General features: G+C 36.5%; 1 protein-coding gene across 4 annotated transcripts in view; it reads left to right on the forward strand.

Annotated features, from left to right (window-relative positions):
- NCAPD3 (non-SMC condensin II complex subunit D3) overlaps positions 1–21,595 on the forward strand; it is a 64,920-nt gene that overhangs the window by 11,385 nt on the left and 31,940 nt on the right. For 3 of the 4 annotated variants that reach the window (XM_078432963.2, XM_078432961.2, XM_078432964.2), the window contains 13 exons: positions 898–1,082; positions 1,728–1,892; positions 2,001–2,062; positions 2,258–2,345; positions 4,081–4,214; positions 5,850–5,922; positions 7,183–7,308; positions 7,440–7,692; positions 9,227–9,283; positions 9,539–9,628; positions 15,331–15,404; positions 16,205–16,339; positions 17,678–17,898. In XM_078432963.2, the coding sequence (XP_078289089.1) occupies positions 898–1,082; positions 1,728–1,892; positions 2,001–2,062; positions 2,258–2,345; positions 4,081–4,214; positions 5,850–5,922; positions 7,183–7,308; positions 7,440–7,692; positions 9,227–9,283; positions 9,539–9,628; positions 15,331–15,404; positions 16,205–16,339; positions 17,678–17,898 (1,663 nt within the window). The remainder of the gene's footprint in view (positions 1–897; positions 1,083–1,727; positions 1,893–2,000; positions 2,063–2,257; positions 2,346–4,080; positions 4,215–5,849; positions 5,923–7,182; positions 7,309–7,439; positions 7,693–9,226; positions 9,284–9,538; positions 9,629–15,330; positions 15,405–16,204; positions 16,340–17,677; positions 17,899–21,595) is intronic. The other variant, XM_078432962.2, reaches the window with a different exon arrangement.

Below are 21,595 nucleotides of genomic sequence, written 5' to 3' on the forward strand. Positions count from 1 at the left end.
GGGGGGTGCGGAGAGGGAGAGAGACGGAGAATCCGAAGCAGGCTCTGTGCTGTCAGTGCAGGAGAGAGACAGAATCCGAAGTCAGGCTGCTCCTTGTAATGTCATGAATTCTCTTTGTTTCTTGTGAGCACTTCACTAGTGGCACTTCATATGGGCTCCATGGTGTTGTTCACAGTTTGCAGCACTGGACTAAACACAGTGAAAAATACTCAAAAACTGCAAGAGATCACTTTTTCCTGTAATACACAGTTTACTGTAGAGACAATCTGCTTATACTGAGATGATTAGCATCAAATGGTGTTAAGTGGGTACCCACAGTATTCAAGCTCATTGCAATATGAATGGGAGGTGGCTATAAAATTATGATAGTAGTACAGTAGCTGTATGCCATTATAACTTAACACTGCATTTTTATGTTTATATTTCTCTCAACCATGCATTCCACCACATACAGCCTGTAAGTGTTGTGTGTGTAAGTTTTGATAAACTTTAACTTTTATGATAGATTTGTGTGTATTTCATGGTAGTAAATTATAAAACAGACTAGTGTCTACATATATTCAATGCATAATGACATCCTTTTTTAAAAATTCTTTTTATTTTTGGGACACCTGGGTGACTTAATCGGTTAAGCATCCAGCTCTTGGTTTTGGCTCAGTTCATGTGTGATCACGTGGTTTCAAGAGTTTGGGGCCCGCGTCAGGCTCTGCACTGGCAGCGTGGAGCTTGCTTCGGATTGTCTCTCTCTCCCTCTCTCTCCCTCTCTCTCCCTCTCTCTCCCTCTCTCTCCCTCTCTCTCTGCCCTTCCCCCACTTGCACTCTCTGTCTTTCTCAAATACGTAAACTTAAAAAAAAAAAAAAAGACAAATCTAACCCACTTTTATTCTTTATGAATAGGCAGTGTAGCCAATCAAGTATTCCACCAGGTGATGTTTGACAAATGTATTCAGATTCTAAAGAAGAGTTGGCCTCAGGAATCTAACTTGAATCGGAAAAGAAAGAAAGAACAGCCTAAGAACACTGAGGCTAATCCAAGAGGAAATAGGAAAAGAGGAAAGCCACCCAGGAAAGAAGATATTGAGGTAAGAAGTAAGTAGAATAATAAAATGTATCTGTACGAACACATGATTGTGATATAAGTGTTAACTTTATATTAAAATATGGTTTCAAGCATTGTGATTATAACCAAATGATCCTAAAGCATCATCAGGTTTCCAGTGTGACTTTAAGTTGCTTCTCAGGCTTCATTTACTGCTGAGAATATATATCTCTACCTTTTCATCTTTCCAGCCTCCCCATAATCTCTCCCCAGCCTTGTTCCCAGGTATGCTTGACAATATCTGAACATGTATATTTGCACATCATCTGTTGTCATCAGAGAGGATGGTTGAAGTATACTAAGGACTCATGTCCATAAGAGCATAATGGAATAACATTAATTCCAAATTCTTGTGTGCTGACTAGGTAGAGAAAACTTCCAAGAAACATAAGAATTCCCATTGACACAAAAACGCAGAGCTCAAAACTACTGTACAGTCATATGGTCCAATGATTTACTGTTCTGGCTGTGGAAACAGAGCAGTTAAGGGACCCGATCAGGGTCCCATAACCTCAGAAGCTCAGCAACCACCTGGAGTTTAACAGACTTGATCTGAGTACATTGAAAACCATTGGACAAAGTGTTAGGCATTACTATGCAGTCACCTATATATTGCTTTATAATCTAGGTGGATGAACTAGAAGAACAGGAAGATGAGGAAAGTATTTGCTTTTCTGCCCGAGACCTTTGTCAAATTCGAAATGCCATCTTTCACCTGTTGAAGAATTTTTTACGGCTTCTGTCCAAGTTTTCCCTGAAAGAAAAGCCACAGTGTATACAGAATTGTATAGAAGTAAGTGAGAATTCCAAAAATCCTTGGGGCAACCTCAGAAGGGCAGAGATGATGGCTAATACTTAATGAATAGGAATAATCAGGCCTCTTCTTTGTTCTATTTTCTAGGTCTTTGTTGCATTAACTAATTTTGAACCAGTTCTTCATGAATTTCATGTTACACAGGCCAGGTGAGGCTCTCATTCTTCCAATGCTGAAATTTAAATGTAATGTAATAAATTTTGATCTCACAGAAGTATAAATGCTATTTTATCCTAATTGGCACATAGGTAGAGTTTATTCATTTGGATGTGGTTGATTATAGGGTTAGTGAATATTCCAAATAAAATCATATCCGTTAACTAATCTTCTGTCTTTTTCTTTAGAAGCCTTAACCAAGCAAAGTACATACCAGAACTGGCCTATCATGGATTGTATTTGCTATGCTCCCCAATTCATGGAGAGGGAGATAAGGTAAAGGAGACAAGGACTTAATTTAGTTCCTAGTTGAATTGAAAGAATCTGAATCATAATGGAAAACCATTGGCAGCATTTGATGTGATGCCATTTTAACTAGGTCATTTTCGCGACTCTGTATCATGTGTAGCATAAAAAGCATCACCACTTCTATTTGCTGCCTATTCTTCATAACCAAACTGATATTCAAATACTTGGAGGCCATGACAAATTATTGTTAGGTTTCATACATAAAAAATGGTTCCAGTGTAGATTAGGTAGGAAGAACACTGAACAGGGTGTTATATTTAGAGAAATAGTTACCAGGTTGTTCTGAAAAGACTAGACAGTCATGGAATTTTCAAGTTTTCCTTGGCAATGCTTGGCAAGTTTCATGTGCACTTCAGTATTTCTAAAATGTTTATATCATTTTAGTTGAGAATTCTACAGAAATATTACTAGTTATCATTCCTGGTTAGTATTCATATGTGGATTTTGCCCTTTGAGCTGCCTTATCAGTATCACTATCTAAACATTGGAGTCAAGGATGTTTTAGCATTATGGTGTTAATACACTTGTATATCATTAATAAAACAAGATCATGCCAAAAATGTGATAGACTGAAGTCATATGACTTTTGGTGGCTGTGCTACACATAATTTCTAGGATGAGTTACATGGTGGTTAATAAGAAGGTTTGAGGCTCTCGGGCCAGGTTTTGTACACCTGTGTTTCAATTCTGGCTCCACCCTGTCTAGCTGTGTATTCTTGTATGAGGTACTCAGCCTTTCCAAAGCCTCAATCTTCTTAGGTGTGTCAGGAGGAGTAAATGAAAGAATGCCCTTCAGATGCGGAACATAATGCTTGTTGTTTAGAAAATGTGCTATATTTTATCATTTATTATACCGTTATCATTTCTGTGTTTAAAGTATGGCTGTGTTAGAACTCACATGAATGTTTTCAATTTCCATGCTCTTGATAAAATTGGAAAGATTAGCTGGATTGGGAAATTTATGCCTTTAGGTCCACAGTGCCTCTAAAGATGTAGGATTTTTTTAATTGTGAAATTATTGACTTGATGTTAGACAATGTCGGGTTCAGCCAGACTTTTAATCACTTGACTTTGGGCAGTTCACCTTTGGAATCTCTTTTATTAGGTGTAAAGTGGAAATAATAATACATATGAAGTAGGAATGCCTTGCTTACCTCCTGCAGTTTTTGTGAGGTTTAAGATCAAATATAGTAAAATCTAGTAATACATATGAACTTAACACAATGCCTGCCACATATTTGGTTTTCAGTACATGTTTTATTTACAGAATGAATGAATTGGTTAGGTGAGTAAATTATATGAGAAATGTTGGAAGGTGCAGTGTAAACTTCAGGAAAATTCAAGTGTAAAGTATTCTTGTTTCTGTAAGAGATTCTGTGAGAGATTATCAATAGCATTTTTTTGCCGTTTAGAAGTGACAATTAATTCTCTATTTGCCCTAATTTCAGGGCTGCAGTTTGAGAGGGTGAGGAGAGAAACTAAATGATACTCCTGTCATTATCTATAAGCAGTGTTTTCATACTGTTTTCATCATGTGTTGATTGAATACTTGGTAATTATCCAAGAAACATTTCCAGTGGTCACCCAAAAGCTGTGTTAATCTGACTTATCTTCTTGGAATGGTTTACTGTGGTCTGCATGTCTATCTTTGAGGCCCTTGAATTCTCAGTCATGCCTTAAATAGAATTTTCTTCTCTTCCAGGTTATAGGTTGTGTTTTCCATCAAATGCTAAATGTGATATTAATGGTAGAAGCAGGCGAAGGAGCCCATCGTGCTCCCCTTACTGTTACATCACCAGTGATCAACAGTAGAAACCAGGCAGTGCAGTTCATCAGGTGAAGCACACACAGCTTGGCATTTTACTCTCTTTATCACTCTCCCTTAAGTCTTCTGGGCCTTGTATTACCGAGGTTACTGACACCTGTGGAAACTAACAGATTTCTGTCCTGTTGTGGTTTTGGGATCAAAGTAAAGTACCTCAGAGCTCCTGTGGTTCATGTGGTCTGGGTCACTGTTGGTAGCCTTTGCACTGGGGCTTTGTTGAGGGATACAGAATCTAATTCGTGGGCTAGCACCAGCCTCCAGCTTGATTCCCACCAGCCTGTAAGGCCAGGCACTGAGCAATGACAGTTACTTCTTTTATGTTTTTTTTTTTTAATTTTTTTTTTCAACGTTTTTTATTTTTTATTTTTGGGACAGAGAGAGACAGAGCATGAACAGGGGAGGGGCAGAGAGAGAGGGAGACACAGAATCGGAAACAGGCTCCAGGCTCCGAGCCATCAGCCCAGAGCCTGACGCGGGGCTCGAACTCACGGACCGCGAGATCGTGACCTGGCTGAAGTCGGACGCTTAACCGACTGCGCCACCCAGGCGCCCCAACTTCTTTTATGTTTTATCATTGCCTCAGTGTTTGCCTCTCTTACAGGTCTGTCTTGTTTTTCCCTTTTCTATTTCTGTCTTCTCTGTGTCTCTTTCTTTTTGTTCCTTTGCACTTTTTCTTGTTTCTTCTCACTTTTCCATCCCCCCTCCCCCTACAAGCAGTACTTCCTAAAGGGAAGAATTAAGTCGATTTTTACTTCTCTAGTAATAATTGATAGAGCAGTTTTCTCTCATGAATCACTTAGCTTCACCTAAAAACTTCTGTGTCTCAGCTTTATTGGAGAAAACATATTTGCTATGTCATTGGCTTTTCTTTCCCTCCTTCATTGAATATTTGGCATGCAATGTGGAGGGAGTGGAATGAAGTGGTAAGTATATGAGAGTGTGTATATGCCTGCCGGTATTCAAGGAATGCAGTGTTGTTGGAGATATGGGGTGTGGTTGGTGGAATCCAGGTATAGGCTGTCACGTGATCATTGTGCAACTATCTCTCGCTAGGTGTATTTTTATTTTATTTTGACTACAGATTTTTTAAACATTAAGTACATAAGATACTTTTGGTTTATAATGTCTCCAAGTTCAGTAGTATACATCCAGTGGTACAGATAAACTTAGCATAAAGATGGGTCACATCTGGGCATTATGTAATCTTGGGTTAAAGTTTGGCAGGTACTGTTACAAATCCAATGAAATAGTAGCATTTCACTGAACTACCACACGGTGGTGCTGTGTCTTAATCTATTATTTACCCTGAAAGGATATACTGTATTTCAGTATTAATGTGAAATTCAATAAATAGTCAAAAGAGTCATTCAAAAATTACAAATTTGCTCCTCTCTGACTGTAGTTGTCTGCTTGGTACCAGCTCTCTAAAACCATATATGGGACGTGGTGAATGGTTTTCTGCTGTGACACTCTGTATTCTTTATTCACTGAGGCAATGTTTGCAATACAGGGTAAATATTTTCAGTATTCAGGCTTTCTAAAATATAGGGGTCATGGTGTTTGAGAACAGAGTCAAAGAAAAATTGCTATTTTATGTAGTCATAGGTGTATTGTAAACAATGTGGTTTTTATTTATTTTTTAATAGCTCACTTGTGGATGAACTAAAGGAGAATATATTCCCAGTCCTTCGTATCTTACTCCAGCACATCTGTGCCAAGGTACCATTTGCTTTAATAGTACTAGTAATAATAATAATGAAAGGGCATCTGGGTGGCTCAGTTGGTTAAGTATCCAACAATTGATTTTTGCTCAGGTCATGATCTCACAGTTTGTGAGTTCGAGTCTTGCGTCAGGCCCTGTGCTGATGGCACGGAGCCTGCTTGAGATTCTCTCTCCTTCTCTGCCACTCCCCTGCATGCACTCTCTCTCAAATATAAATAAATAAATATTTTAAAAAAAGATTCTCCAAAAAAAAAATAATAATGATAAAAATATATGTGTGAAGGTAAATATCTGTGTTTGGTTTTTTGTTTGTTTTTTTAATAAGTTTTTTTAAGTTTATTTATTTATTTTGAGAGAGCACACAGGCAGGCAAAGGAGGGGCAGAGAGAGTGGGAGAGAGAGAGAATCCCAAGCGGGCTCCGTGGTGTCAGTGCAGAGCCTAATGTGGGGCTTGAACCCACAAATTTTGAGATCATGACCTGAGCTGAAACCAAGAGTCAGACACTTAACCAACTGAGCCACCCAGTGCCCCATGTGTTTGTGTATATATTTGTTTTGGGGAAGAGTCTGTTATCGTTACTGAGAGTAGTTTTATTTAATATTTTCACTACATGTTCCCACGACAGAGTATTCTATTTTGGGTGAAAAACCCTTTTTATTTTGGAAAATTTCACACATATAAATAGAATAGAGTGATGTGTACCCATATTCAACAATTTTATGGCATTAATACACCTATAAGGTATAACTTCCCCAAAACGTATGAACACTAGGGGGTTTTTTTTGAAGCAAATTCTGTCATAACCATTGATAACTTAAATATTTCCTATGTGTCTCTAGAGGGTAAGAACTCTTTAAAAACATAACCACAAAATACACCACACACCAAAGAAAATATATAATAATTTCTTAATATCATCAAATATCCAATGTTCAAATTTTTATGATTATCCCTTAAATTTCTATAGCAGTTTAGACAGAGGATTCTTACCTTGAACCCAGTACATTGTACTGGAGGTCCATAAACTCTCTGAAATTATGTGCTAAATTTGCATTCCTGAGGAGAGGGCTCATCAATTTCCTATAGGTTAGTTTTCAAAGGTGTCCAAAACCTAAAATTTGTTAGTAATTCCTATAACATTTAAAGATTCACCAAATAGTTACATTCACTAATTTTCCACTTATGTCACAACATGTGTCTCAGTTGTCCTACAGGTAGATATTGGCTGAATGGCCTCTCACTGTTTATGTTTCAGGTGATTGACAAATCAGAGTACCGGACCTATGCAGCCCAGTCCCTGGTCCAGCTGCTCAGCAAACTTCCCAGTAGGGAATATGCTACATTCATTGCTTGGCTTTACAGATATTCACGAAGTTCCAAGGTAGGAGATACGTCTGCATAAAATCTCGGTTCCTGACTCAGCAACCTCCTGACAGCCAGATCTGAATGTGCAAGGAATCCTTTGGTATTCATTCCTGTCTGATGGAGATTTTTATGATTTTGTTTTATCAGATCCCACACAGGGTTTTTACTCTGGATGTTGTCTTAGCTCTGTTGGAACTGCCTGAAAGAGCAGTAGATAACACTCTCTCCTTGGAACATCAGAAGATCATAAAGCATAAGTTCTTGGTGCAGGAAATTATATTTGACCGTTGTGTAGACAAAGCACCAACCGTCCGCAGCAAGGCACTGTCCAGTTTTGCACACTGCCTGGAGGTGTCTGTTACCACTGCATCAGAGAGCATCCTGGAATTTCTGATTAACAGTAAGTGTGGTGACAGTTGTGACAGGGAGCCTGTCTTGTGCTTGTGGAGAAACTGGACTGTAAGGGAATCATTCTTTGTTGTTGCAAAAGTAATAGATACAATATGATATACTATTAACCTCATAAACCTGTATCAGTATATTTTATGTGAATAACTTTTTAAACATAGTCATACCTTGGAGATACTCTGGGTTTGGTTTCAGGCCACCCACAATGAAGTGTACATTGCAATAAAGCAAGTCAAATGAATTTTTTGGTTTCCCAGTGCATACAAAAGCTATGTTTACACTACACTGTTGTCTATTAAGTGGTACTAGCATTATGCCTTAAAAAAGTACATATCATAATTTAAAAGTACTTTATTGTTAGGGCACCTGGCTGGCTCAGTTGCTAGAGCACGTGACTCTTGATCTTGGGATTGTAAGTTCGAGCCCCACATTGGGTGGAGAGATTACTTAAAAATAAAATCTAAAAAAAAACCCAAAAACCTTTATTGCTAAAAATGCTAACCATCATGTGAGCTTTTAACAAGTTGTAATCTCTTTGCTGGTGGAGGCTCTTGCCTCTGTGTTGGTGGTTGCTGAAGGGTGGTTGGCTTTGGCAATTTTTTAAAGTAAGACAGTGAAGTTTGCCTCATCAATTGACTCTTCGCAAATGATTTGTCTGTAGCATGTAGTGCTGTTTGATAGCATTTTAGCCACAGTAGAACTTCTTCCAAAATTGGAGTCCATCCTCTCAAACCCTGCTGCTGCTTTACCAACTAAGTTTATGTGATATTCTAAATCCTTTGTTGTCAAAGCTCTTTCACCAGGAGTAGATCCCATCTCAAGAAACCTCTTTCTTTGCTTGTCTGTAGGAAGGAGCTGTTCATCTGTTCCAGGTTTTATCATGAGATGGCAGCAACACAGTCACATCTTCGAGCTCCACTTCTGATTCTGTTTCTCTTGATATTTTCACATCTGCAGTCAGAACACATACACCATGTATTAAGTTTGCTGTGTTGTATGGGTATGGTTCATGGTACCCGAAAACAATTATAATAGTAAAGTCAAAGATCACTAATCACAGATCACCATAAATATGAAAAAGTTTTAAATATTGTGAGAATTACCAAAACATGGCACAGACACAAAGTAAGCAAATACTGTTGGAAAAATGGCACCCATAGACTTGTATGATGTATGGTTACCACAGACTCAATTTAAGTGTAGTTTCTGTGAAGCACAATAAAGGGAAGTGTGATAAAACAATGTATGCCTGTAGACAAGCCTGATACATTTGAGAGGTCTTTTAAAGTATTTTAGATATTCATGTTTTAGAGGTGAGATTGTTGGCTTTGCATTGTTGGGTAATGGCTGTATTGTGCCTAGGATCCATTTCAAATGCATACAGAGGAGAACATTATTAATTGTCAGCAGTTTGGAATCTGTCTTGTGTTTAGGCCTAATTATCTTGATTTTGATTACTTTGAATATTTACTTGGGGATTATGATACTATGACATTTTTCCCTCTTATGTGTCTGCTTATTTTTAGGTCCTGCAGTTTCAAGAGCAGACAGCCACCCTGGTACCTTACTGAGAAATTCAGCAGGTAATGGGTCAATATATTTTCCAATATTGAATAATTGTCTTTTTATTTAAAGGACTTGCTGGGTATTTGACATGCTTTTTTCTGTCTCCATATTTACCTATTTTAATATTGAACTTTTTTTCTTTTTCAGGAAATCAAAATTCATTTCAGTAATATGTAATTTAAATGTGTAATATGTCAGGCTTATATTATTAAGAGGTATAACAGTTTCTTACCTCAATGACTGAGCCTTTTTTAAAATTTATTATTTTTAAGCTTTTCCCTATCAGAGGCAAACACTTAACCCTTCTGGAAGCTCAGGAGTGATCAGTATAGACAACAGTGGTGAAACTGATGGATCTGGGGGTATGTCAGATTTTATCATTGTCAGATGAATGAATAATAACTGTTGGATTTCAACAACTGTAAGTAGAGTCTAAAAAACTTAGAATTTTTTTCTGACTAATTTATCCTGAAGAATTGGGACATCTTTCTTTCTTCTTAAGAAAGGAATAATTTTTATTTTATTATATCTTTAATTGATATCCTTGCATTCTGTTTCATCTTAAGGTAAAGAACAAGCTATGTTCCACTTAGGACGTACTGAACCTCAGTATTTCTGTAATACTTAAGAGAATATTAGCAAATATTTTATTTATTAAAGACAATTGTGAACTCTTGGGATTGCTGACCAAAAAGGGACCAGCTACTAGAGAAAGTGCAGCACAGATTAAATTTGTGTTTGTAGAAAAGTCATCACAAAAAAAAGGGAAAAGATGAAGAATATTATTCTACCCAGTCTTGTTCCTGTTTTTAATTTCTTGTACTTTTTTCACTATGTCATCTTGACTCTGATTAAGGCAACCCAGAGTTCACCTTTAATATATGATAGGGAACTGTAAATCCAAGCTCCCACTGAAAATGACAATTCAGAATTTAGATTATAATTTCTCTTCATTAATAGTATGAACCATATTTACTACATGGAATGGTTGTGGGGGTCCTCTCTCCCATGGACTCCAGCACAGGATTCTGAATACGAGGGATGCCTGATCTCCTTCATTGACTTACTGAACCCCGAGTAATCTGGATAGTTTAAGTGTTAATGGGATTCAGGAGGAAAAAAAAACAAATATGGACTAGATAGTAGGTAGACCTGGAGCCTACTCCTAGATTCTGTTTCTGTCTAGCTGTGTGGTCTTGAGAAAGTCACTTTACTTCCTGGGCTCCTTATTCATCTGTGAAATGACATAGCATGAAATAGTGGGGAACACACTAGAAAGGAGAGGCAGTCTGAGTTCTTGTATCAATTCTGTTGCTAAATAGCTGCTTGACTAAGACATGGAAGTCAGCAAAGCACCCTAATTGTCACTTTCTGAATCTGACACTTTCTCCACCTTTCACAGAGGGGTGTTGTCAGTCTATGAAAATAATGTTAAGAGAAGTGGTTTTTCAAGATAGATAAGTGAGAAAATATGTGTATAGAGGTTTAATTATATAATTAGATTAATTTATTCTGTTAACATTTATTTGGTCCCTTCTAATCTGTGCTAGGCATTGTAGATACTGACTTTAATAAAACATAGTTCTATCTGTTGGGGAGCAATGGGAGTAATAAATATACATGTATACAGATTTTACATATTTTTATATATATATAAAATAGTAAGGTGTGAGATAAGTACTGAAGTCAATCTGTAAAGTGTCATGAGGATAATTACTTATTTTGGCCTGAAAGATTAGCATGGAATTGGATTTATATGGCTAGATATTAGCATGTGTTATTCAAATTATGAGCAGTAATTCAATTTATATATTATCCGAGTTTCTAAAATATAAAAAAAATTATTCTGGAAAAATGTTGAATGTGTTGACTCCAGTCTTAAGTGCTAAGTGCTTTCTTTGTGGTGGGTCTTTTGTTTTGTTTTTGAGATGTAATTCACATACCATAAAACACCATTTAAATAAAGTTTATGATTTAATGGTTTTTAGTGTATTCACAAAATTGATCAATTTTCAGAATATTTCCTTTGCCAAAAAGAAACCCTGTACTCATTAGCATTTACTCCCCATTCTCCCCCTCCTCCAGCCTTTGCCAATCACGAATTAGCTTTCTGTCTCTATCAATTTGCCTGTTTTTGACATTCCATAAATGGAAGCATACAATATGGGTTTTTTTTGTGTATGTCTTCTTAGCATAACATTTTCAAGGTTCATTTATCAGTTGATGAACTTGGGTTGTTTCCATCTTTTGGCGATTATGAATGATGGTGCTATCAACATTCCTGTGCAAATTTTGTATGTAAATATTCATTCCTTTTGGGTGTGTACCTAGGAGTGGAACTGCTGCTGGGTCATTTGCTAACCCTACCTTTATCATTTTGAGGAACTGCCAAACTGTTTTCCAGAGTGGTCACACCATGTTTCAATCCCATTAGCATGTGTAATAAATTTTATTTCTCCACATCCTTACCAGCACTTGTCATGTCTATTTATTGTAGCCATCCTAGTGGATGTGAAGTATGTCTCTCACTGTGGTTTTGATTTACATTTTCCTAATGACTCATGATGTTAAGCAAATTTTCATGTGTTTATTGACCATTTATATGTCTTGTTTGGAGAAGTTCTTTGCCCATTTTTTAAAATGGATTATTTGTCTATATTTTTGAGTTGAAAGGGTTCTTTATATATTTTGGATCCAAATTCCTTATTAGATATATGATTTGCAAATATCTTTTTTTTCTCATTCTGGGGGTTAAATTTTCACTTTCTTGATAGTGTTCTTTGAGGCATGAAACATTTTAGCCTTCATGAAATCTAGCTATCCATTTTTTTTTTTTTTTTCTGGCTTGTGCTTTTGGTGTCATAGCTAAGAAATCACTGCCTAATTTATCACAAAGATTTACATTTATGTTTTCTTTTCAGAGTTTTGTAATTTTAGCTGTTATGTTTTGGTCTTTGATCAATTTTTAGTTAAATTTTGCATATAATGGGATGTGGGGGTCCATCTTTTGCATGTGAATATCCAGTTTGATGTAGCACCATTTGTTTAAAAGACTTTTTTCTCCTTTGAATGCTCTTGGCACCCTTGTCAAAAATCAGTTGACCATAGACACATGAGCTTATGTACTTTCAGTTCTCTTCCACTGACATTCCGTTGTCTTTCTTTATGGCAGTACCGCACTGTGTTGATTACTGGTACTTTATACTAATTTTGAAATCAGGAAGTGTAGGCTCTGCATTCTTGTTCTTGTTTTTCTAGGTTGACTTGGCTATTCTGTTTTTCTTATATTTCCATATGAATTTTAGGATCACCTGTCAGTTTCTGAAAGGGAAAAAAAAAACAGCTTGGATTTTGGTAAGGATTGATCTGTAGATCACTTTGGGGAGTATTGCCATCTTAACAATATTAAGCCGTTTTGTCCATGAACATGGGATGCCTTTCTCTATATTTAGATTTTCTTTAATTTGTTTCACTGATGTTTTTCAGTTTTCATTGTACAATTCTTGCTCTTTAAGCGTGTTCCTAAAATTTTATTCTTTTTGATGTTATAATAAGTTACATTGGTTTCTTAGTTTCATTTTCTAATTGTTCATTGCTACTTTTTACAACTGATGTTTGATGATTTGATCTCGTGTCTTGCAACCTTGCTAAATCTGTTACTAGCTCTAATTGTGTGTGTGTGGATTCCTTAGGATTTTCTGTATATAAGCTCATGCCATCTGTGAACAGAGTTTTTTTTCTTTCTTTTCCATCTGGATATCTTTTCTGTCTTTTCCTTGCCTACTTTCCCTGGCAAGGACCTCTGTACAATGTTGAAAAGAATTGGGGAGAGCAGACATCCTCATCTTTCTTCTGTACTTAGCTTTCAGTCTTCCACCATTGAGTGTGATGTTAGCTGTGAGTTTTTTTCAGAATGGCTTTTATCAGTGTGACAGAGTTTCCTTCTCTTCTGAGTTTGTTGAGTGTTTTTATTATGGAATGGTGTTGGGTTTTACAAATGCATTTTCCTCATCTGTGGAGAATATCATGTGGTCTTTGTCCTTTATTATATTGCTGTGGTTTTTTATTACATTGATTGATTTTCATGTTGAGCCAAGATTTCATTCCTGGTATAAATCCCAAGCATGGTATATAATCCTTTTTGCATCTTGCTAGATTTGATTTGTTGATATTTTGTTGAAGATATCATGTGTGTATTTGCAGGAGATTTTGGTCTATCGTTTACTTTTCTTGACATGTATTTATCTGGTTTTGCTCTCAGGGTAATACTGACTTAATAGAATGAGGTAGGAAGTGTTTTCTACTGTTTTTGTTTTTTTTTTTTTTTTTTTTTTTTTTTTAAATTTTTTTTTTTTCAACGTTTTTTATTTATTTTTGGGACAGAGAGAGACAGAGCATGAACGGGGGAGGGGCAGAGAGAGAGGGAGACACAGAATCGGAAACAGGCTCCAGGCTCCGAGCCATCAGCCCAGAGCCTGACGCGGGGCTCGAACTCACAGACCGCGAGATCGTGACCTGGCTGAAGTCGGACGCTTAACCGACTGCGCCACCCAGGCGCCCCTCTACTGTTTTTTTAAGTGTTTATGAAGAATGGGTGCTCATATTTGTTTTAACATTTGGTAGAATTCTCCAGTAAAGCCATCTGGTCCTGGACTTCTGTACACGTGTGAGAAGGTTTTCGATTTCCAATTCAATCTCTTTACTTGTTATGGGTATATTCAGACTATTTCTTCTTGAGTCAATGTCCATAGTTTTTATCTTTGTAGAAATTTGTTCATTTCATCCAGATTACTTAATATAACATAAAATTTTTCATAGTATTTCTTTGCAAATCCTTTTTATTTCTGTAATGGCAGCAGTAATGTTTCCTCATTCTTTCCTGATTTTAGCAATTTGAATCTTCTATTTTTTTTCTTAGTCTAGCTAAAAGTTTGTTGATTTTGTTTATCTTTTTCAAGGAACCTACTTTTGATTTCATTGATGTTTTCTATTGTTTCCCATCATTTCGTTTTGTAACATACTTCCTTATACATCAGCGGCTCTCCGAGTAGTTTGGGATCCCTTAGCTTCTCTCAGCCAATCCTTCAAATTAATATTGTTTTCATAATAATATCATAATATCCTTTAGCAGGTCCTTGAAGTTAATATTTTTTTTCATAATAATATCAAGACTTGTACTCTTCAGCATTATGATTTTGAAGTAGAGATGAGAATCTAGATGTTTTTTATTTAGCCAGACATTAAAGAGTTTGCAAAGATGTAAAACAGTGCTATTATTTTCACTAAATTTTTTTTGGAGGGGAAATATAGTTATTTTTTATTTAAAAATATACTGTGCATAGTGGCATATCTTCCTTTTTTAAAATGAACTATTAAATGTCTTAACTGGAGATTTTTACCAAAAAAGCCCTTAGAAGTCTTCAGTGATTTTTTAGTAGTGTAAAGGGGCCTGTGATCAAAAAGTTTTAGGGGCACCTGGGTGGCTCAGTTGGTTGAGCGTCTGACTTGGGCTCATGTCATGATCTCATGGTTCATGAGTTTGAGCCCCGTGTTGGTCTCTGTGCTGACAGCTCAGAGCCTGGAGACTGCTTCGGATTCTGTGTCTCCCTTTCTCTCTGTTCCTCTCTGCTCACACTGTTTCTCCCTCAAAAATAAATAAAGATTTAAAAAAAAAAAGTTTTAAAGCTGCTATTTATCTTTAGTCTTAAAAAAAAATTATGATTTGGATATTCCTTTTTTGTAGCTAAATAAAATAGAAGAGCCAAATAATTCATTCAGAATTTTAGATGTAAGAGCCAGGATTTAAAACTGAATTTTTAATATTTCAGAATTTGTGCCCTTTTAAAATTATAATACTGTGCCCTTTGTATTATTGTGAATACCTAATTATTTGACTTTTCTTTTTTTTCCTACATTATTTCATACTCAGATTTCTCAGGATTTAAAACAAGCTAATTAGTCAGTTTTTTAGAGTATTTTCTCAGAACTGTGTGGTGAGATGTTAGATGCTATAAATATAGTTTTTCTCAGACTGTATAATGATTCTTTGGCATTTCCTCAACAGTGAGATGTGTCATGGGAATGCTGAAAAAGAGAATTAGGGATGAGAAGACCAATGTCCGGAAGTCTGCACTCCAGGTGTGAGTTTTTCTAGGTATTCTTGAATGTGCTCTTTTTTCAAGCACTAAAGATCTGGAAATATTTCATAAAAATTTTGCCATGCTCATTATTTAACTTGTTTTTCACCTAACATTTGTTCATTTTGATCCCATTGTATGTATAAATTACAGAGATGAACTAAAAGGTTTATCTGTTTTTAAAATTCCTGCTGGGTTGTTGACTTTAAGAATTGCATATTTTGGGGCACCTGGATGGCTCAGTTGGTTAAGCATCCGACTTTGGTTCAGGTCGTGATCTTGCGGTTTGTGAGTTCAGGCCCTGGGACAGGCTCTGTGCTGACAGGTCAGAGCCTTGAGCCTGTTTCGGATTCTGTGTTTCCCTCTCTCTCTATGGCCCTCCCGCACTGGTGCGCTCGCGCTCTCTCTCTCTCTCTCTCTCTTTCAAAAATAAACATTAAAAATTTTTTTTTAATACAAAAATTTTTAAAAGAATTACATATTTATATTCTTAATTTCTCATTTTAGAATAGGGATTCTTAATCTGGGGACCATGAATGAATTTTAATAGGGTGCATGTAACCCCCAAAATGGTCTGTAAATACTTGTTTATATAAATGTATGTCAGACTTTCTCCAGAGAGAGGCCTGAGCTTTCATCAGATTCTGAAAAGGTGGGATGTTACTGGGTGGAGGGATGGATCTGTACCTCAGAAATGTTAAGAACCACAGACTTAAGTCTTATTTTTGTCTACAGTGTGTCTTTTTTCTATACATAAGTCTTTTTTCTATACATAATTCATGTTACATATGCTTCTTCTAGGTATTAGTGAGTATTTTGAAACACTGTGACATCTTGGGTATGAAAGAAGAGCTATTGCTTCTGCAGGACCAGTGTCGGGACCCTGCAGTGTCTGTCCGAAAGCAGGCCTTACAGTCTCTTACTGAACTTCTCATGGTGAGAGACAGTGTGTTTTTACATTAAAAATAATTCAGCATACAGGGTGCCTGGGGGGCTCAGTTGGTTAAGTGCCCGATTCTTGATTTTGGCTCAGGTCATGATCTCAGGGTCATGAGTTCGAGTCCTGTGTCTAGGCTCCATGCCCAGTGGAGCTTGCTTAAGTTTCTCTCTCCCTCTCCCTCTCCCTCTACACTGCCCCCTGTTCACCCCTCCTCCTTCTCACACGTATGTAACTTTCTCTCTTTCTCTCTCTCTCTCTCTCTCTATCTCTCTCTTTGTCTCTCTCACACACACACACACACACACACACACACACACACACACTAAATAAATAAATAAATAAATAAATAAATAAATAAATAAATCAGCCTAATAATTGCCTTTTGCAAAATATTAAATTGACTATTGGAAATTCTACCAGGTCTACTGAAGGACTATACAGTGGAAGAGAAGAGGTATGTTTCAATTACATATGATTATGTCTCATGTTAATATAATTATGGACTCATGCTAGAGAATGCTAGTGATTAGCCTTTTCTTGACTTCAGCTTAAATCTCACATAGAAATATGAGTGGTAAAATAGATTTGGTTAGGCCAGAGGCCTAGATTAATTTTTGAACATTAAGACCTATTAGATGATACTGTCAAAATAGCAGATCCACTAATCCAATATATAATTTACGTCTGCCAAATAATGAGCTTTTGAAGAATTTTTAAAGCCTGTTTATTTCTTTATTTTGTGATAGAAAGCATTAAACAATGCATACTTTGACTTCCTCTGTCAGCATCTATTTTAATTTCTCTTTGGGATAAATATTTTTTATTTGCTCTTGATCTTAAATTATCAGGGCACCTGGGTGGCTCAGTTGGTTCAGCGTCTGACTTTGGCTCGGGTCATGGTCTCACCATTAATGAGTTTGAGCCCTGCGTCCGGCTCTGTGCTAACAGCTCGGAGCCTGGAGCCTGCTTCGGATTCTGTGTCTCCTTTCCTCTCTGCCCCTCCCTGGCTCTTGCTCACTCACTCTCTCTCTCTCAAAAATAAATAAATATTAAAAAAAATAATGTAATTACCAAAAAGTGCTGATTTACTGTAATAATACAGTAATGACTGTCTAAGTTTAAAATTTCAGTATTCACTGATATACAGTAACTGGAGATTGAACTTTGTTTTAATATATATTTCAAGTGTTGATTTTTTTTTTCACTTGTTTATTTGTACTTGTGTGTGTGACCACACACAAGTCTCAAAACATTGACCACAGCCTCACTGATACATGTTTAGACTTCTGCTAGCATCAGACTTCTTTATGATTTCATGATGTTTAATTCCTAAGGCCCAGCCTGGATGTGTCCAGATACAGAAAGCCTGGCTAACAGGGATCATTCCAGCTGTGATGGACTGTGAGAGCACTGTGCAGGAAAAGGCTCTGGAATGCCTTGACCAGCTCCTGTTGCAGAACATTAAGCATTATAATAAATTCCATACTGGAGACAACAGCCAGGTACTGGCTTGGGCACTTCTTACTCTCCTTAGTACAGAAAACCAGGAACTGAGGTATGTTAATTGTGTGATTTGTTTTCCTTATAGAAAGCCATAAAAGTTGTTATTAAAATTTCTGTATTAGGGGTACCTGGGTGGCTCAGTGAGTTTAGTATATGAATCTTGATTTTAGCTCAGGTCATGATCTCATGGTCATGGGATTGAGCCCTGCATAGGATTCTGTGCTGACAGTGCAGAGCCTGCTTAGGATTCTCTCCCTCTGTCTGCCCTTCCTCCTCTTGCACATGTGCACGCTCTCTGACCCTCTCTCAAAATAAAAAAATAAACATTTTTTTAAAAATATTTCTGTATTGATCTTGGAAAATCAGCTTTCCAAATTACTTAGTATATGTGAAGACTCGATTTTGGTCTTTTTTTTTTTTTTTTTTTTGACCCAATTCAAATCTAGCATTTTCATGATGACAATTTTCTGTGAAGCCTTTGATCTCCTCCTTTGCTTTTCTCTGAGTGATTGTAGTTTTAATTGATGTCTTAATATATAGTAGAAAGCACTGATGGATATGATGTATTAATATTAACTTTCTATAATACTAGTTTTTATGAAAGATGACTTCTTAGTTCTTAGAAATTAAACTTCTGACATTTTATTGGATTAGTTGACTTAATACCACTGCAGTATTCTTTCCCATTAGATAACATTTGCCGAGTGTACACTATACAGTGAACACTGTAATGAGGAGTTAGCACCTGTAACAGTATATTTTAATCTATATTGCAGTAATCTTACAATCAGTTTGACTATTTTTTTCCTTTTTTTTTTTATCATGTAGGAAACACTTTCCTATTTATTTACATGTAGTTATGGAGGAATTATCATACAATAGAAATGTAATAGATTTTTTTGATCATAAAATACTGTTCTGTGGTCCTGGCAAAAATCACCTAATCTCTCTGAACGTTGGTTTTCCCATTTGTAAGAGCAGCCAGTTGGATTACATGATCTCTTCAGGTCCCTTTTTGTATTAAAACACTATGACTGAAAGCATATTCATTCATTAAATATTTTCTCAGTACCAGCTATATGCTTGGCTGAAATTCTTAGAAGAGAGGAGAATTTAGCTAGCAATAGAATCACTTACTTTTTTGATTTTCTTAGGGACATCTCAATAAGCAACCCCAACATATTAAAATTCAGCATAAAAAGTAGTAGCCATTCTTCACAAAAAAGCAGGAGAGGCCTACTATATATATAGCTCATGAGATGCTGTTGGGAGGTTTGTTTCATTTATTTTTATTTTTATAAAACTTTTATACTGGAATATAACATGCATAGAAAAGTATAGTAGGTCAGTACATAGGTCAGTAAGTATAAAAAAGAAAATATACCCATGTAACTACCTCCCAGGTCAAGAAATAGAACATTGCTAAGCCCAAGTAATACCCTCACACTCCTTCCCATCACTGTCCTTCCCTTGTCAAAGGTAACCACTGCTGTGATTAGTTTCCTCTGTTCTACGACTTTATATAAATGGAATTATGTGGTATATATTCTTTGTGTATCTGACTCCTAATACTCAAAACAATAGAAGGCTCATTCACGTTATCGTGTGTAGCTATAGCATATTCACTTTCATTGCAGTTGTGTGTGTGTGTGTATGATTTAATGAATAAAACATAATTATCCATTCTGTTGATAATTGAGTTGTTTCAATTTTTAAAATATTATATATAATGCTGCTATGGATATTCCTGTACACATCTGTTGATACACAGGTACATGCATTTCTGTTGGTTATATACCCAGGAACAGTGTTGTTGAGTACATTTTTAGGCACCTCTAATGGATACTGCAAGAAAGTTTTCCAGAGGGGTCGTACCAATTTACATTGCATTCTAGTAGGTGTGGGATTTATAATGTTCACATTTATGAATTAACTACTCAGGTCTCTAGCCTTCCTTTTATTTTTCTATTTTTATTTTTTTAATGTTTTTATTTATTTTTGAGACAGAGCATGAGCAGGGGAGGGGCAGAGAGAGAGGGAGACACAGAATACGAAGCAGGCTCCAGGCTCTGAGCTGGCAGCACAGAGCCTGACATGGGGCTCGAACTCACGGACTGTGAGATCATGACCTGAGCTGAAGTCGGACACTTAACTGACTAAGCCACCCAGGTGCCCCACTGGCCTTCCTTTTAGACTGTCACTCTTTTGCTTGCTCATCTGAAAGTGTTCACTATATATTCTGTAGACAAGCCATTGTTATATGTATTGCAAATGTCCTTTTCTACCTCATGATTTGCCTTTTTACTCTCCTGATGGTATCTTTTGATGAGTTCATTTTGTCAGTGGTTTTCCTTATGGTTAATATATTTTTTAGAGAAGTACTTTTCCTACCTCAGGGTCATATATTCTCCCATAAAATCTAGAAGTTTGTTTTTTTCTTTCTTCCTTTTATGTTTAGGTCTTTAGCTTACCTGCAATTAAGATGTGCCATAGTTTCCTTCACAGGCCTTGTTTTTTATTTTCACATAAGGGAATGTGCTTATATGTATTTGAAGTCAGAAGGAAAGGGGGAGATAGAAAATACTGAGGATGAATGAAAGGAATACTTAGTGGAGTTTCTGAAAAAGAACAATATTATATGAAAGGACTCACTTTATAAGGTAGAAGGAGAGAACTTCAGAAATAAAAGGAAACAAAAAAATACAGGAAGGGGAGCACCTGAGTGGCTCAGTCAGTTGAGTGTCCAACTCAGCTCAGGTCATGATCCCACAGTTTGTGAGTCAGAGCCCCATATCAGGCTCTGAGCTGACAGCTAGGAGCCTGGAGCCTGCTTCAGATTCTGTGTCCCTCTCTCTGCCCCTCCCCCGCTTGCACTCTGTCCCTCTCTCAAAAATAAACATTGAAAAAAAAAATACAAGAAGAAAAGTACAAAGGAGGAAATCATATGAATGCTAGAGCTTCCTCACCTTCTCTTCTCAGTACAGCAATAGAATATTTACTCAGTACAGCAGTGTCAGAGCATTGTACACAGTAGCCAGAAAGGTGGAAATACCCCAGCTGTCCATGGATGAGTGAAAGGACAAACAAAATGTGGTTTACGCATACCACAGGATATTTTTCAGCCTAAAAAAGTAACAATGTTGATGCATGCTACACTATGGATGAACCTTGAAAACATGCTGAGTGAAATAGGCCTAATACAAAAGGATAATTAATGATGATTCCACTTATTTGAGATATATAAGATAGTCAAATGCTTAAAGACAAAAAGTAGAAAGGTGCTTATCAGGGGCTGTGGAGAAGGCAATGGGGAGTTACTGTTAAATGGGTACAGAGTTTCAGTATGAGGTGATAACAGAGTTCTGGAGATGGATAATTGCACAACAGTGTGAATGTGCTTAACACCACTGAACTGTACACCTGAAAATGGTTAAAATGGTAAAAACTCTATTATCTATTTTAACAAAAGGAAAAAAAAAAATATTTGCCCAAAGTTAGGAAGGAGAGTATAGAATTAGGGTCTTAAGTGTAAAGAAGTTTTGGAATAACCATTATAGAAAATGAGCTATGGTACAAATTCTCAAAGTGTAATGGATGGATTCATGAGCTCAGACTGTCTTGATCATAATATTAAGATGATATATGCCATTTTTCGCTTTTATTCTTTCACAGAAGTACAGTACAGTTTTCTAGAACCGTATGATGATATTGAAGCAAATTGAATGCAGAAGCAGTTACAGTAATGCACC

The sequence above is a fragment of the Panthera onca genome, chromosome D1 (assembly GCF_046562875.1).
Source record: "Panthera onca isolate mPanOnc1 chromosome D1, mPanOnc1 haplotype 2, whole genome shotgun sequence".
In the NCBI taxonomy this organism is placed as follows: Eukaryota; Metazoa; Chordata; class Mammalia; order Carnivora; family Felidae; genus Panthera; species Panthera onca.